Source organism: Scatophagus argus, chromosome 2 (genome assembly GCF_020382885.2).
Source record: "Scatophagus argus isolate fScaArg1 chromosome 2, fScaArg1.pri, whole genome shotgun sequence".
Classification (NCBI taxonomy): domain Eukaryota; kingdom Metazoa; phylum Chordata; class Actinopteri; family Scatophagidae; genus Scatophagus; species Scatophagus argus.
Window position 1 is genome coordinate 21,275,153 of NC_058494.1, and position 13,428 is coordinate 21,288,580.

General features: G+C 39.5%; 1 protein-coding gene across 7 annotated transcripts; it reads right to left on the reverse strand.

The window, feature by feature from the left end:
- Window positions 1-850: 850 nt before the first annotated feature.
- arfip1 (ADP-ribosylation factor interacting protein 1 (arfaptin 1)) lies at window positions 851-13,360 on the reverse strand. Of its 7 annotated transcripts, none has more exons than XM_046418117.1 (11): window positions 13,066-13,360; window positions 11,716-11,817; window positions 11,453-11,628; window positions 7,901-8,002; window positions 7,047-7,155; window positions 6,343-6,444; window positions 4,516-4,628; window positions 3,963-4,184; window positions 3,416-3,573; window positions 3,053-3,227; window positions 851-2,956 (listed from the first exon to the last, which is right to left on the reverse strand). In XM_046418117.1, exons 2-11 carry the CDS (start codon window positions 11,813-11,815, stop codon window positions 2,801-2,803), a joined length of 1,413 nt encoding a protein of 470 aa, XP_046274073.1. In that variant the 5' UTR covers window positions 11,816-11,817; window positions 13,066-13,360; the 3' UTR covers window positions 851-2,800. The 7 variants fall into 7 exon arrangements, with proteins under 7 accessions (XP_046274073.1, XP_046274065.1, XP_046274057.1 ...); XM_046418109.1 differs by having other exon boundaries at window positions 12,913-13,360; XM_046418101.1 differs by having other exon boundaries at window positions 11,453-11,817.
- Between the last annotated feature and the right edge of the window lie 68 nt (window positions 13,361-13,428).

A 13,428-nucleotide genomic window follows, 5' to 3' on the forward strand; every position in this document is an offset into this window, starting at 1 on the left:
GTCATAAAACTAAAATACTAAAAATGCTTTTCCACAAGGCCTCATGGAGAAAAATGTTAGCTGGAAAAGAGGGAGTTTGCATGTTTGCCTAAGCTTCTAAATCTTATGAGGTTGTTCCATTCACAATAGCAGAATCAACATAGCAGTTCAAGTTCTCTTATGAACATTTTTCACTTGCCTTTGTGGTACTTTCTTCGCTTTTTAAATTCTTTTTAAATAATTTCTTGTATAGGAGACACTTTCTCACTCTGCAGCGACAAACTGAGCAACGTACAAGACTTAGAGCTGCAGTGTTTGACTCCTTTCCACTCAAAATATTTAACTGCTGAGCAGGTACAGCAGGTTAAAGTTAATCTACTTGTTGACTGTGGTGTTCTGAACAGCCGCAGAGATAAAACACAACACTGTGGCTGTGATCAACATCCTCAAGGCTTTTCTGAGGATTAATAAGATCCTGTCTAACGCATACCTGTGGGTGTGGTGGGCTTTTGATTATAAAAATCTAAAGGGGAATCTAAAAGCACCTGGACTTGAGTAAACAAGTCATTTTGAATCCATGTATCAGCAGAATATAAACCAAAGACACAGGTTGACAGAACAACAGGATGAATGCAGAATAATTTCATTTAAAATACCTTTGTAAATGCTCATAGAACAAGTCAGAAGCCTTTCTTTAATTGTCTGTATCTTTCCATTACTATAATCCTCTGTGAGCCAAACGTACATTTAAGTTTTTCTTTTGCTTCATATGTCTTTGTTGGCCCCTGGTGGTGACTTTTCATACATGCTTTCATACTTACTTCAAAGCCTCAACAACAATAACTAAAGAAAAAAAACCCTCAGAAGATGATTAAAGAAAAAAAGTTTTATTTTCCCAAGGAGGTTACACAAAATTCAGAATCCTTCCTCAACTCAGCACTTGTTAACGTTTCATTATTTTAAAGGTAGAGATACACTAGCATGTTTCTGTAGGTCTTCGGGGGGGAATTACAAATATATATCCATCTATTTCAGGGAAACAACAGATTGTTTTTGTACAAGGTTCACACTCTCAAAATGTTGTGGTGAGCCATAGGAAAAAGTACAAATGAACACAGTGAGGACATGACAGCTGGTTACCAATACCAGCATTCAATACGTCCTCTTTGAAAAATATACTTTTATGTAGCCCAATTAAAGAAAATGTAAGCAGCTCAGGCAAAAGATGCTGGTCTTTCAAATTTACAAAAGACAAAAAGTTTCAAGTTAATCTCATTTTGGTTTTCACCTTTTCCATTTCATACAGTTCTTAGTTTTTGTTATCTTAAATGCATAAATATGCATTATGTGCAATACGGATAAATATCTTTGAGAAGTCTTAAAATAGATTTAGACATTCTGGAGTTACCGGAGTATCATCACATCGCTTTGTGTTGTGCGGAGTGTTTTAACATGTTGTGCAGGATATACAGGCTCTAAGTATACGTCCTCGAAGTGTGTGTGTGTGTGTGTGGGTGTGTGCATGTTTGGTCCGTTCTCTTGCTGCAAGAGTTGGTCCATAAAACTGGTAGTGAAAGCGCCTGCTTTAAACAACAACACCACATATAATAACACAGAAGGGAAGAAAAGAACAAATTCATGAAAGCAAGGCACATTTAGTCACATAAGGCTGGTCCTTCATTTTCTCTAAAATCTAGAGAATCAACACTTCCACCCATTCAGTCACATGCCATGGAAAGTAGATGAAATAGGGTAATGCTAAAATAAAAAAAAAAAAAGAGGGTAATATTGATTAAAAGAAGTGTTGCGTCAACATAATCATATCACAACATGCAGGGTTTGATGTGAGCAACCAGCAATATGACTTTTACACATCAATTTAAAGGAACAGTTTGGCATTTTGGGGAATAATCTTTGTTCTGTTGCTCAGAGTTAAATGAAAATCTTGATTCTGCTGTCAAGTGTGTATGTTAAATGTGTAGCTACAGCCTGCAGTGGGTTAGCACAAAAACACCAGGAACAGGGTGGAAGCAGCTTGCCTTACTCTGTCCTGAGTCACATAACCCCACCAGTTTTTGTACTAGTGATGTTTAGAGGTGCTGGCAGGCATGATGTTTCACCTTTGAACAAAGACGGGTTCATGGTTTCCTCATTTCCAGTCTTCATGCCAAACTTTCATGTACGACTGTCAACAGGGGCAATACGATAGCGTTGTTGATCTTCACGTATAACTCTCAGCAAGATAAATAAGCATATTTCCCAAAATACCACTTTAATTAGAGTTTGCTGGTAAGAGAGACCAGTTTGCATGACTCAGGATCTGAATGTCCTTTTTTTTCCCGTTTATCACAACAGGTGCAAAGTAAACTCATCAGAGGGTTCAGGCACAAAGTCTGCTGACACCTCCTGGTTATGCTCATAAAGCATTCATCCCCATCTCAGTCAACTGATAAGAGTTGCCCTTACAGAGCCAACATGTCCGCTGTGCTGAGATACAACATTCATATGCTGGAATACAAAAGGCCATTTTCCACTTTCCAAATGCATTTACTGCAGCAACTCCCGTTCAACAGATTTGTCAAACTGTATAAAAGTGCAATTCCTATGATTTAAAATACCTGCAAGGTGAAATTAATGAGAAAAAGAAAATTGGGAGGATTTTTTTTTCACTTTGTATACTGAGCGAAAAGATTTACAAGTTTGAAAGGCAGTTACAGTCGAAAGTGTGTTTGTGTGTGTGTGTGGGGTTGGGTCCTGTAGTTTCTGTAGAATTTGACATTTCCTGTCAAACTGAGCCATGATGGCTCCAAAAAAGGAATGATTAGTGCTCTTCCAGCCAGGATGGACTGTTCCCACCGGGCATTTTCAACTTGATGTGGAACTGCTTGAGCGTCTGTTCCAGCTGCTGTTGGTTTCCAGCGTAGTATGCGGCTATCGCATTGTGGAACAGGATGAGCTGGTTATGCAATACCTTCACCTGTTTGGGAGCAGGAAACAGAAATAAAAAGCACACTTGAGCTGAAAGCCATTATGTTGGCACAGGTAAGTAGAGCAGAACTGGCCTCTAGCCCACCTTGTTCTCTTCCAGGAACTTCAGCTTGATGGAGACGTCATTTCGCATCCTTTCATACTTCTCGCGGTGGACCTGAAACTGCTGCTGGGACAGCTCAATCTTGGGCATGGTGCTGGCATCACGTGGGCCCAGATTCAGCTCCTCCAAGTCTGTACGGTATGCGTCATACTCAACCCTAGAAGTGTATTAGTTAAACAATTTAGATCGCTGAAAGGCTTAGTTATTAAAATATTAAAGGCAAGGAGTGGACACCTAATGAAGGTAAAGCCATCATTTTCATCTGGGTTTCTCCATATTATTAGATAATCATATGTGGTTTGGAGCTGGTGTCAAAATGAACACATATGATCATGCTTTACCTACCTGGCATTTTCATACTGTTTGATGTTTAGCATGGTGTCTTCGATTGTTTTGTCCACGAGTGTGTCAACACTGGAGATGAAAAAGTTGATAGCACCCAGCAGTGTCTCTCCATTTTTGGCCAGAAGCTTTTGGGTGTCAGCGTTGTAACCAAACTCCTCCTGAAAAACAGATTTAGTGAATTTTAATTATCTTGCTCAATTTCGGTTATTTTGCACCGTTGTCCAATACATTTTGCTAACATTTACACAACAATAATTAAAAATAAATCAGTTCATTTCAACATCAATTAAATGCAAAAATTAAAAGGCATAGGGGGACCAGTTCCTTGGAAACATTAGTAAACCAGAATTACTCCGCACACCAGTCAAGCTGCAGTTTACATCCATGTCTGTCCAGACATACAAGGTAAATGAAAAATGGAGCAATACTGACAAATCCTGTAATGTAATTAGAGGACTTGGGGGAAGCGGAAGAAGACGTAAGGATGATAACAAGGATACTGATCCAACCCAGCCATGCTGATTTCAGTGTATATATTCAGACTTACATGGAGTTCTGGTGACTTGAGGCTGAGGTCGGCGAAGGCGTCGCCCAGCTGCCTCTGCGTCTGCATCATCTGGGACAGCTGATTGGCCAGCGTCTGAGCCAGTTTGATTACATTCTGGTACTTTCTTTTGTTGTCACGGAGGATTTCGATTTGAGCCTCGAGCTCCATGTCCACAGTCCTGGAGCCCCGACCCAACTTCTCTGACAGGATCTGCCTGGTACACTAAAGAGGACAGCAGGCTTGTTAACGCACGCTCACAATGATAGAGTTTAATGAGTCACTTTTCAAAATTGACTGATGGGAGTTTCTGCTGTTTTCAGTCAAAAGAGAAAGAGGATAGAGACTGTAATACAGACAATCAGATGGACAGAACTGAGCCAAAATAATAAGTCTAAAGAGAAAATATCAATCTTTTGTGTGGGCCACTTTGGGGTATGGTTCACTTTTGTCCAACATCCTAATAACTTAGAGGAGATAAAGAGTTGGACAAATGCTGCGAGAAGAACCAGGGTACAGAGGAACATTAAAATAAATCAAGGACAGAGAGGATTACTTTATATGTGTTGATGCTCCACTTTCTCACAAGGTCCAGTTTTTCCATGGCAGGATTCTTTAAGTCATCTGAAAGGACCACTGCTCCACTGTTGGCCTGTGCGTTCATCGCGCCTGGACAATTAAAAGTCATTCACTTAAGGAGTGATTAAGTTATTGCATTTGAAGCCTAGAGAGCTGTGTTGAAAATTAGGGAGGTGCAACACAAATGTTATAATTATCAAATGTTGAAATGGGATTGCCACGTTAACAGTGAAACTTCAACACAGACCATATTATAACACATTTTGTCACAACTTACCACTTTAAAAATAAAAAAAAAAAGATGAAAAGTGATGATTGTGGTTTGAGCATAGAAGGGAAATGCTGAAAGATATTGAGCCCCGAAACTGATGAAATGTAGTTAAAGGTTATCATATAAGTCAAACATACAGCTTAACGCACCAATAAGCAATCATGTTAAACAATCAAAATTAAGCATAAAAAGAAAGAAAGCACCTTTAGCCAACAAATGAACGCTAATGAAGTTAGCTAACGAACATGTCACCTTCTGCACATGTCTCTTAGATTCACTCTTTGTCAAGGACTGCAATGGAAGTAAGTAATGAACCAAACTGTATCAACTTTTTGAAGATATGTGTGATTTAATGTCTCTTTTCTTATAATGTCAAACAAACATCTGAGGTGTCTTAACGATACAATATATGAGAACCGGCCACTTTGCTGTTTGCATAGATCCGACAGCTGAAACTATGTGGGGTCACACCACCCGACCACTGGTTAACATGCTAACTTGAACTGATATCTCTGCAACACATAACACAGACATCTTTGACATAATGTTAAAACTGTTATTCCTTCAAGTTGTCTCGATACATTCAGTTAATGTTTTAAACTAAATTCTTATGTGTACACATTAGATATTGCACAAACGCTAACAAAGTTAGCTTGCTATAATGTTACTGCTTGTTTACCTGTTAAATTGGTTTAATTTTTTTAGGAGTATATATGACACTACAACACTAGCATGATTAAAATCATGATCACTGACTGCTGTAATTGTATGAGAACTTCAGCAAGGTTGCTAACATTAGTTGAAAAGGTGTGTTTAGCTAATGTTAGCTAATGTATTTAGCTAGCTCAATATGCTTACCTACTCATGATTTAAGTTAAGTTTAAATTTATTTTATCAATTGATTGGTTGATAAGGAAAAAGAAAATAAACAGCTTTTAACTTTTTTTTCTTCCACCAACTGAATGAAGGTTACAGATATAGTATAAAATGCTCTTCTGTTTTACTCCATTTTATTTATTTAACTAAGAAAACCGACCTATTGATGTATTTAGCTATATTTGGACTTGAATGACAAGCTTTTACCACATCTCAGCTTCGCATTTCCATAGAAACAGACTATGGGGTGTCAACTTTTGCAAGGACAAAGGTTGCAAGCAGGAAAACCCATTGAAATTAAATGTGAAATTTCAAATTTTCTTTTCAAGCTCAGCAAAAGCTACATCAGATCTAGACATCCAGAGATCTAGATCTTGGGAAAATGACTCCAAGGAGTATTTAAACACTTATTATTAGCCACTGCAAAGCAGGAAACTACTTCAGTTAGCCCAGGCTTATTGAAAGGTTAAGATTGGAGAGCCAATAAACAAGAAAGGAGAAGAAAGGTTGGATTCTGAATAGAGCACAGCCTGTGGGAACAAGGAGCAGGTAAGAAACTGATGAAAACCAAGAAGGCTACAATAGACGCTTTCGGTTAATTTAGTGTGAAAAATGGTGTCGATTCAGCATCATCTGATTCATGCTCCCTGCTGGTACCTTTCTCAGCCTGACTATCGCTGGAAGAGCGTGCCAGGCGGCTAGCAACAGCTGAGCTGGGAGCTACTGGTGCCACGGGAGACGTGGGCAGGCTTGCTGACCCTGGGAGATATTCAAAGTTATGATTCATTAGTATGTCACCATCCCGCCAGCACAAGTGTAAGGGGGAATTTCTCATTGATGTTGATGTCCTGTTCTGTTCTTTTGTTTAAGTTGTCCGTGTTGAAGGATGAATGTGTTACTGAATAAAAGCCTACCTCAACCAGTGTAAATAATATGGAAAATAGCCATGGCAACATTGTGGTAAATGGGCTAGAACAGCTCACTCCTCTATGGGGAGATTTTTATTTGCATTTGTAACAAGGGCATGATAATGAAAAGGACAGGAGGGTCACAACCTGGAGATCACAGGAAACTCATTAAATTCAAATGAATGTCCACCTTTTCAAATTCAAATGTCTATCTTTCAAATTTTATCGAGATTATAAACCAAAAGTGGAGTACTGTCCAGAGTACGTGGACGGAAAGACTGTTTGTAAACAATAAATGTTGTAAAGCAATAAATTTGTCACAAGCTGATAGGGCCTGATGAGTTTTTGAGGATCTGCTTTGTCACAAAACTCTAATGAGTCTAATGAGTGGGAAAACATCACATTCACAAAACATACAGAGCAATAGTAAGAATAGGCAGTGCAACATTTTACCTTTGTATGGTCCTGATTCAATGATGCCCTCTGTTGTTGACGCAAAGTTGCTAGGAGTGACACAGGACTCTGAAAGGTTTAGGGCCCCAGGACCACTGGGGTAAGACTCCTGTGAAAAAAAATTCAAATAAGGATTGTATTAACATCTTTACTGGTTCCCAGCTAACAAGCAGAAATGGCAGGGGACTTTCTACACTCTCTGACTACACCTAACCTCTGTAAAAGTAATACACTCATGGAAAAGTAAAAATACAAAAACATAAAATAGAATTAGATCAGCTTCACAATAAATTCCATAATTTCATTGTGAACAACATGTTTTGTTACAACTAACATTAACATGCTTCCCATACACTGGCTTTCGGCTAACTTCTTCTCACTATCAGCAGCACTTGGTGATGCATTCCCCTTAAAAAAATAAAGATAATTTTGACCTGAAAATTTAGATGAGCATGCAACAGTGGAGGGAAAGGACAGTTATACAGATCAGGAGAAGACTGGGACAGATATGGGGAAAATGAACTAGTTTTTGACAATTTAACTGTTTGAAGCTGCATGCATGCTGTAGCTGTGGTGTCTTCCTGCCACTCTGTCAGGAGTTTTTACTGTTTCATGCAAAGCCAATTTAATGAAATGTATTACGCTTGATGTATCAACCAAAGAGGTAGACACTGTAACAAGGGATGGAGATGCTGTTGTTGTTGTTGTTGTTGTGAAAGACACCATCTTTCAACTGAAAGACTTTGAAGACCAATTCAAGATTTTGCTTGGGATGCCAGTAGACTCACAATGTCTAAGACAGCTATATAATTGAGAGATGTTGTTCTTAAAATAGTCTCTGAACACACCCTTACCCTCTGGAAAACTGTCTCAGGGCTCTGATCCAGGTCTCCGTTGTTGGTGACTGGGATCTCAGCGGCTGAGCTTCTATGGAACTCCTCAGCCATTCTGCTTTCCTGTAATGAGGAGGGTAAAATGAAGCAGATTGTTCTTTAAGAGGTTCCCCCCAAGAAAAAATCCGAAGAGAGAGAAAGAGAGAGAGAGAGAGATGTCCATTAAGGAAAGAGGACTCAGGATCCACTAGTGGGACATGATAGTGGGATGCCATCTTGTGGACACAGCCACAGTGGAAGTTAGTGGCCTGGGCCAGGTTTCAATACTTACGATAACAGTTGTGGTCTGTGGAATCATATTGTGACGGCAGGACAGTGTGATATCAGGGTGAACAACACTGATATTTACATTCCTGATAATAATTTGAACTTTTAACATAACATTTAACATATAAAACTATGTTGATTAGTTTATATTAGAGTTTCTAAAACATTGTAACACCTTGTATAGATAAAACAAAAAGATCATCAAAGATGGCACTGAATTAACCCAAATTGTTCCACCCCAGCAAATGTTTGCAATAATTACACCTATGTTCAGGTCAATCCACCATCTTTCATTAGGTTCTTTAATTCATTCCCACGACGGGATGAAGAGCTTAGTGAGCCTTAAGTCAGTTACGCTGCATCATTACAGCATTTACAAGGATACCAGTAAAGACTTGTGCATAAAGTTTCAACACTCCACTATTTCAATAACATGGCAGGATGAAATATGTAGCCAAGACAATTACACCATCTTTACATAAATCTTGGATTGGTGAAGTAATGTAAACACGTGTCATAAAGGTTTAGTGCACAATGTCTCCACCCAAGAGGCTATGCAAAAAAACAAAAACAAAAGAAAAACAACAACAACAATGGAATGAACTAATTATCTCTAACATCTCCACAGCAATGCTTTAGACAGAAAAGAACTTGTTTCTCATCGCCACATTCATGTCAGTGTTTCCTGGCAAACACAAGGCTTTATGCTTTACAGTGACACTGATTATTTCAGACCATGTTAAACCCTGTGTGTCGTGGTTTCTAACTAGTCATGTTGTGATCTAGCTTGGAAAATTTTGCAATGTAGGAACACACATGGAACAAAAGCCTCCTCAACCTTAAATGTAATTAACAACCACATGGACGGTCTTGTTATTATCTTATTATGACAACATACTGGCAAATCATGGTCTGTCCAAATCATGCCTGTGGACTGAAATGGCACAGTGACACACTGGCTTGTTTAGCTGCATGCTGGTTTGCAGAAAGCCACAACAGTTTACACTAACATCCCCTCAGTTTTGGCTTTAATACACTAGCTGCCTGTAGTTGCAGGATGATGATAACAACAATGCAGATGTGTTTTTTGTGTGTGTATATATATATAGATATATATATATATATATTTCCTCTCCGTGAGGGTTGGTGGGGGTGGGGGGTGGCGTAGATCCCAGCTGACTACAGGCGAGAGGCCGGGTACACCCTGGACTGGTCAATAAATCTGAATTTGCTATGTTGAACAAGATCCTTCGCTTATAGGTGAACCAGTGTCTAAATTATGCAAATAGTTAGCAGCTCACCAGGTAACATGATATGAGTTTGGTCGAAACAGACTGACTGGTTTCACCGTGTGAGCAAAAAGAGTGGGTTTAAATCATGGGCTTATGTATCAATAACACATTTCATAACAAAGCTAGCATGTCTGGATTGAATTTTACTTTGTAAATTATGTCTTTACTGACCACTAGCAGGGCCAATGGACTGGAAGGAAAAAATGGGACGGAGTATACAGGGACCCTTATGTGACCACGGCCCACAAAGATATTAGAATGAATAGCCATGGAATGCCTATGTACAGAATTTAGAATTTTTCTTCATCTTAATCTTTAGTCTTAATCCACTGCACCAAGATATATTGTTTTGCTTTGATCACAATTTGTCATCTGATTCTGTGTGAGTTTATAAAGAGTTAAACTGGTCTCTCAGAGCATTTTAAAATGTCATGTGACAGACACATAAATACTTAAAGGCCATATGATGCCCGCATGCAGGCAGACAGACACAGATATGCACTGCTAGGCTTATCTAACCATGTAATGCAGATAAGACACACTCTTATTCTCTCTCTGTTGTAAAGTTAAAACAGACTGTCTTGGTCGGGGCACATCTCTGATTACATGCCTTTCAAAAAAAAGGGGGAAAAAAGTGAAAATAAAGACTAAATAAAGAAAATAAATTGGTGACCAGGGCTGATTTTGTTTGGTATCATTTAGCCTACTTAGCCATAGCAGATTTATCCACGTACCTTGATTAATAGTCTTTTAACATAATGGCACTGAATAAACCATGATGTGGATCCAGGGATGATCAGAGCCAAAATGATCCAATCCACCCTCTGCAAACATTATGCCAGGAAGCTTTCTAATAGCCTGCTACAGCACTGAGGGTAGTAAAGTTGCTGCAAATTAATCAGGCTTATGAATGGGCAAGGTGTGGCATGTCATCCAGTGCTGCTCCCTACAGTTTGGTATCCTGGATACAAGCTAACATGACTTGGGGGGAAGGGATAACAACAATGAGCTAATTGTCCAATTAGCTGCCTTAGCTGAAGAGAAAAGAATCACATCTTGCCTCTCCAACTGTGGGAGAACATGACACAGCCACGTCGCACAATATTGAGTTTAAGCTGCGAAAAAGGATGGCGCTTTTGTCCAGACCTGAAAATTATGGATTACAACTGTGTTGCATTTTAGTTTAGAGTTTTGATTTGAAAATTCTTGTGATCTGAAGTGTAGTACTGGCACTGAACCCTGACACAGAACGAGAATCAAGAGCCTGAGGAGTCACAGATTCCAGCAGTTCCAGCAATGTGGGACTGCCTGAGAATGTGCAGCCAGGAGTCCAAATCCGTTTCACTTATCCAGTCATGTGACTGACAGCATGTAGAGCCCTACGTACGCTGAACTTACCAAAAAAAAAGGAGACATTGTGAGGAAATGGTCTCATTTACACATCACATACATGTTCACTTACACAAACAGTCAGTGTCAAACAAAACAAAGCAAAAAAACTTAGAGTTACTTACATTTATAATAATATAATATGCATGGACATAGCATTAATAAAAAGCAGAGAAAATGAATGAACCCTTGATCATACCCAAATACATAAAGCACCTCACAGAGTCACACACAGGTGAAAGAAAGAAAACCACTAACTTCACCATCAACTCAGAACAACAGCTACCCCAGCTACAAATTTCTAAAAGCTCCAAGAAAGAAGAAACACATCTACCACCTGCACACATAGAAGGGAGAAACAATCACAATCATTTTACTGCTATAACTCACGTTCACGTTGTTGAACGTATCAGATAAAGCCTCAGAACAAACCTCAATCTATTAGTAAACTGATTATATGGGAAAGAGACCACCACCACCAAAGCAAATAAAGATCGAAACAGCAAATGAACAAGAGCACAATCACTAGAAGAGGCTGATTGTCCAAAGGGAAGGAAAACATCACCTTTGTTTCGGTGCGCAAATCTCCACTTTCCTCTGGTGTTTCAGCATGATGATTTGTCTCGTGTGCCTCATTGTCTACACTGTCAGCCTTATGCGCAGCATCACCGTCGCCGCAGGTCACCACACTCTTACTCTGAATCCCGTCATCCTCCTCCTGAACATCCTTGTCACTGTTTTCTGAATTAATATCAATGTCATACATCACTTCATCTCGGTCATATCCTCCCCTATTGTTGTCTACACTCTCTTGCTTTACATCCTCACTCAAACTCTCCTCTGCTTTGTCAGCTTCCTCCTCACAATCCATCTGAGGGTCCTCGGCTGAGGTCCTCCCCGATTCAGCCTCAAGACTAACTTCAGACATACCTGAAAACAGACGGACAGGAGGGTATGAATGGGTCCTTCCAAGCTAGCTGACTGTTTTAAGTGCACTACTAGCCTATCTCAGGATTATATCTGTATGTGAATGACTCTGTCTTTACATTCAAGTCAAAACATCCAAACATACAAGCACATCTAGACAGGCTGGTTTATAGTCTTGTTTCATTTATCTATAAATTAATCAAATAATTCCAGTTACCTGGAAATGAAATGATCATTTTCAGTGAACACTTTTGATTGAGTTAGTAACGCCTTCGACCTTGCTTTTGTGTAACTACATGCTTTAGAAATATACTTTAAATTGTATTCTGTTTTGTTAGGCGGATCTGATTATTTCAAGCTCTCATCGACAAGACATGTAGCAACAGCAAGTGGCAGCCGCTTGAAACCCTAAAGCAATCCTTGAGCAGAATACCGATGCTCTGAACTGCTGGCAAAGCAAATGCTAAGGTTGACATTTACAAATTTCTGGGTCCCTGCAAGAAAATGTGACCATTTTACATCGTGATGACTGAGTTAGGACGACTACGTGGAGGACGACTTGGATGCTGTTACTTGAATACTTGATATTGAAACATTACAGCTGATGTGCGTTTGTCCCTTTTCTCTGTAACATCACAGACCGGAACTGGCTCTTCGGTTTAGCAGGGTGAGGTAAAATTACCTGTTGCGGCAGCGGCACAGTCACGTGACTAACGTGGGCACCCAAAAGTGATAAAACCCTTTATAACACTATTAATTATAGTGTATAATTTAACGTAACTATTGCACTCGAAAGCCGAGGCAGGCGGAGAGAGTGTGTTTAGAAAGCAAGCATCTAACAAACCTTCCAGCAGTTTTATCTCCGGGACAGTTAGCTTAAGGCTGTCCACTTTTTTTTTTTTTTTGGAGTTGACGTGAATGTATCACAGCCGTTGACGTGTTGCAAGCTAACATTAACGCAGCTAAACAGGCATGACTAACTTATGAAAAACTCAAATAAAACCACTTCGAGCGATTAACGTTATCGTACTCATTCGCCACACATGCAATTGAACGCCATATGGGAATAGCGATTATAAAAACTTCGGTTAACATTACCTGTCTCCGGCCGTGGCTAACTATTTAGCTGTGAACTGTTAGCCGATGAAACGTCAGTAGTTCACCGGTTCACTTGGTGTAAGTGATGCACTGGACGCTCCTTTGAAAGGCGGTACACTTGCTGTTAATGCAAACGTTGCATAGGTATATTACCAAACGGTCATCGGTGGTCCTTCACTCTCCTCAAGCACTCCAGTCTTGCTGTTTGAACCCCGGAAAGACTGATCCACTGTGCGGGCCCTTGGCTGACATTAGAGGCAGACCACATCATTTGCTGCATGCGCTCTCCCCCTGCTGTTGAAATATGTTGTTTGCAGTTTGTGTCCAAGAAGTAAAATAAGTTACGATATTATTTTTTTTTATGACTGGCTAAATATATTTCGGCAAACTTTAGGCCAAAAAACACAACATGAGTCGATTAATATCCTGATCGGACATTCTTTGTTAATGTTTAGCTACGTCGACAACCTTGCTTGTGGAGGTTTGCTACAATGTGATATGACACAACAAACACAA

What these genes read in the sequence shown, in the direction of transcription:
- arfip1 (XM_046418101.1), bottom strand. Translation starts at nt 11,815, where the DNA reads ATGTCTGAAGTTAGTCTTGAGGCTGAATCGGGGAGGACCTCAGCCGAG. An exon ending in CTGAGACAGTTTTCCAGAGG is followed by an intron (nt 7,156 to 7,900) that starts GTAAGGGTGTGT and finishes TTTTTTTCACAG; the next exon opens with GAGTCTTACCCCAGTGGTCC. An exon ending in AGTTCCTGGAAGAGAACAAG is followed by an intron (nt 2,957 to 3,052) that starts GTGGGCTAGAGG and finishes GCTCCCAAACAG; the next exon opens with GTGAAGGTATTGCATAACCA.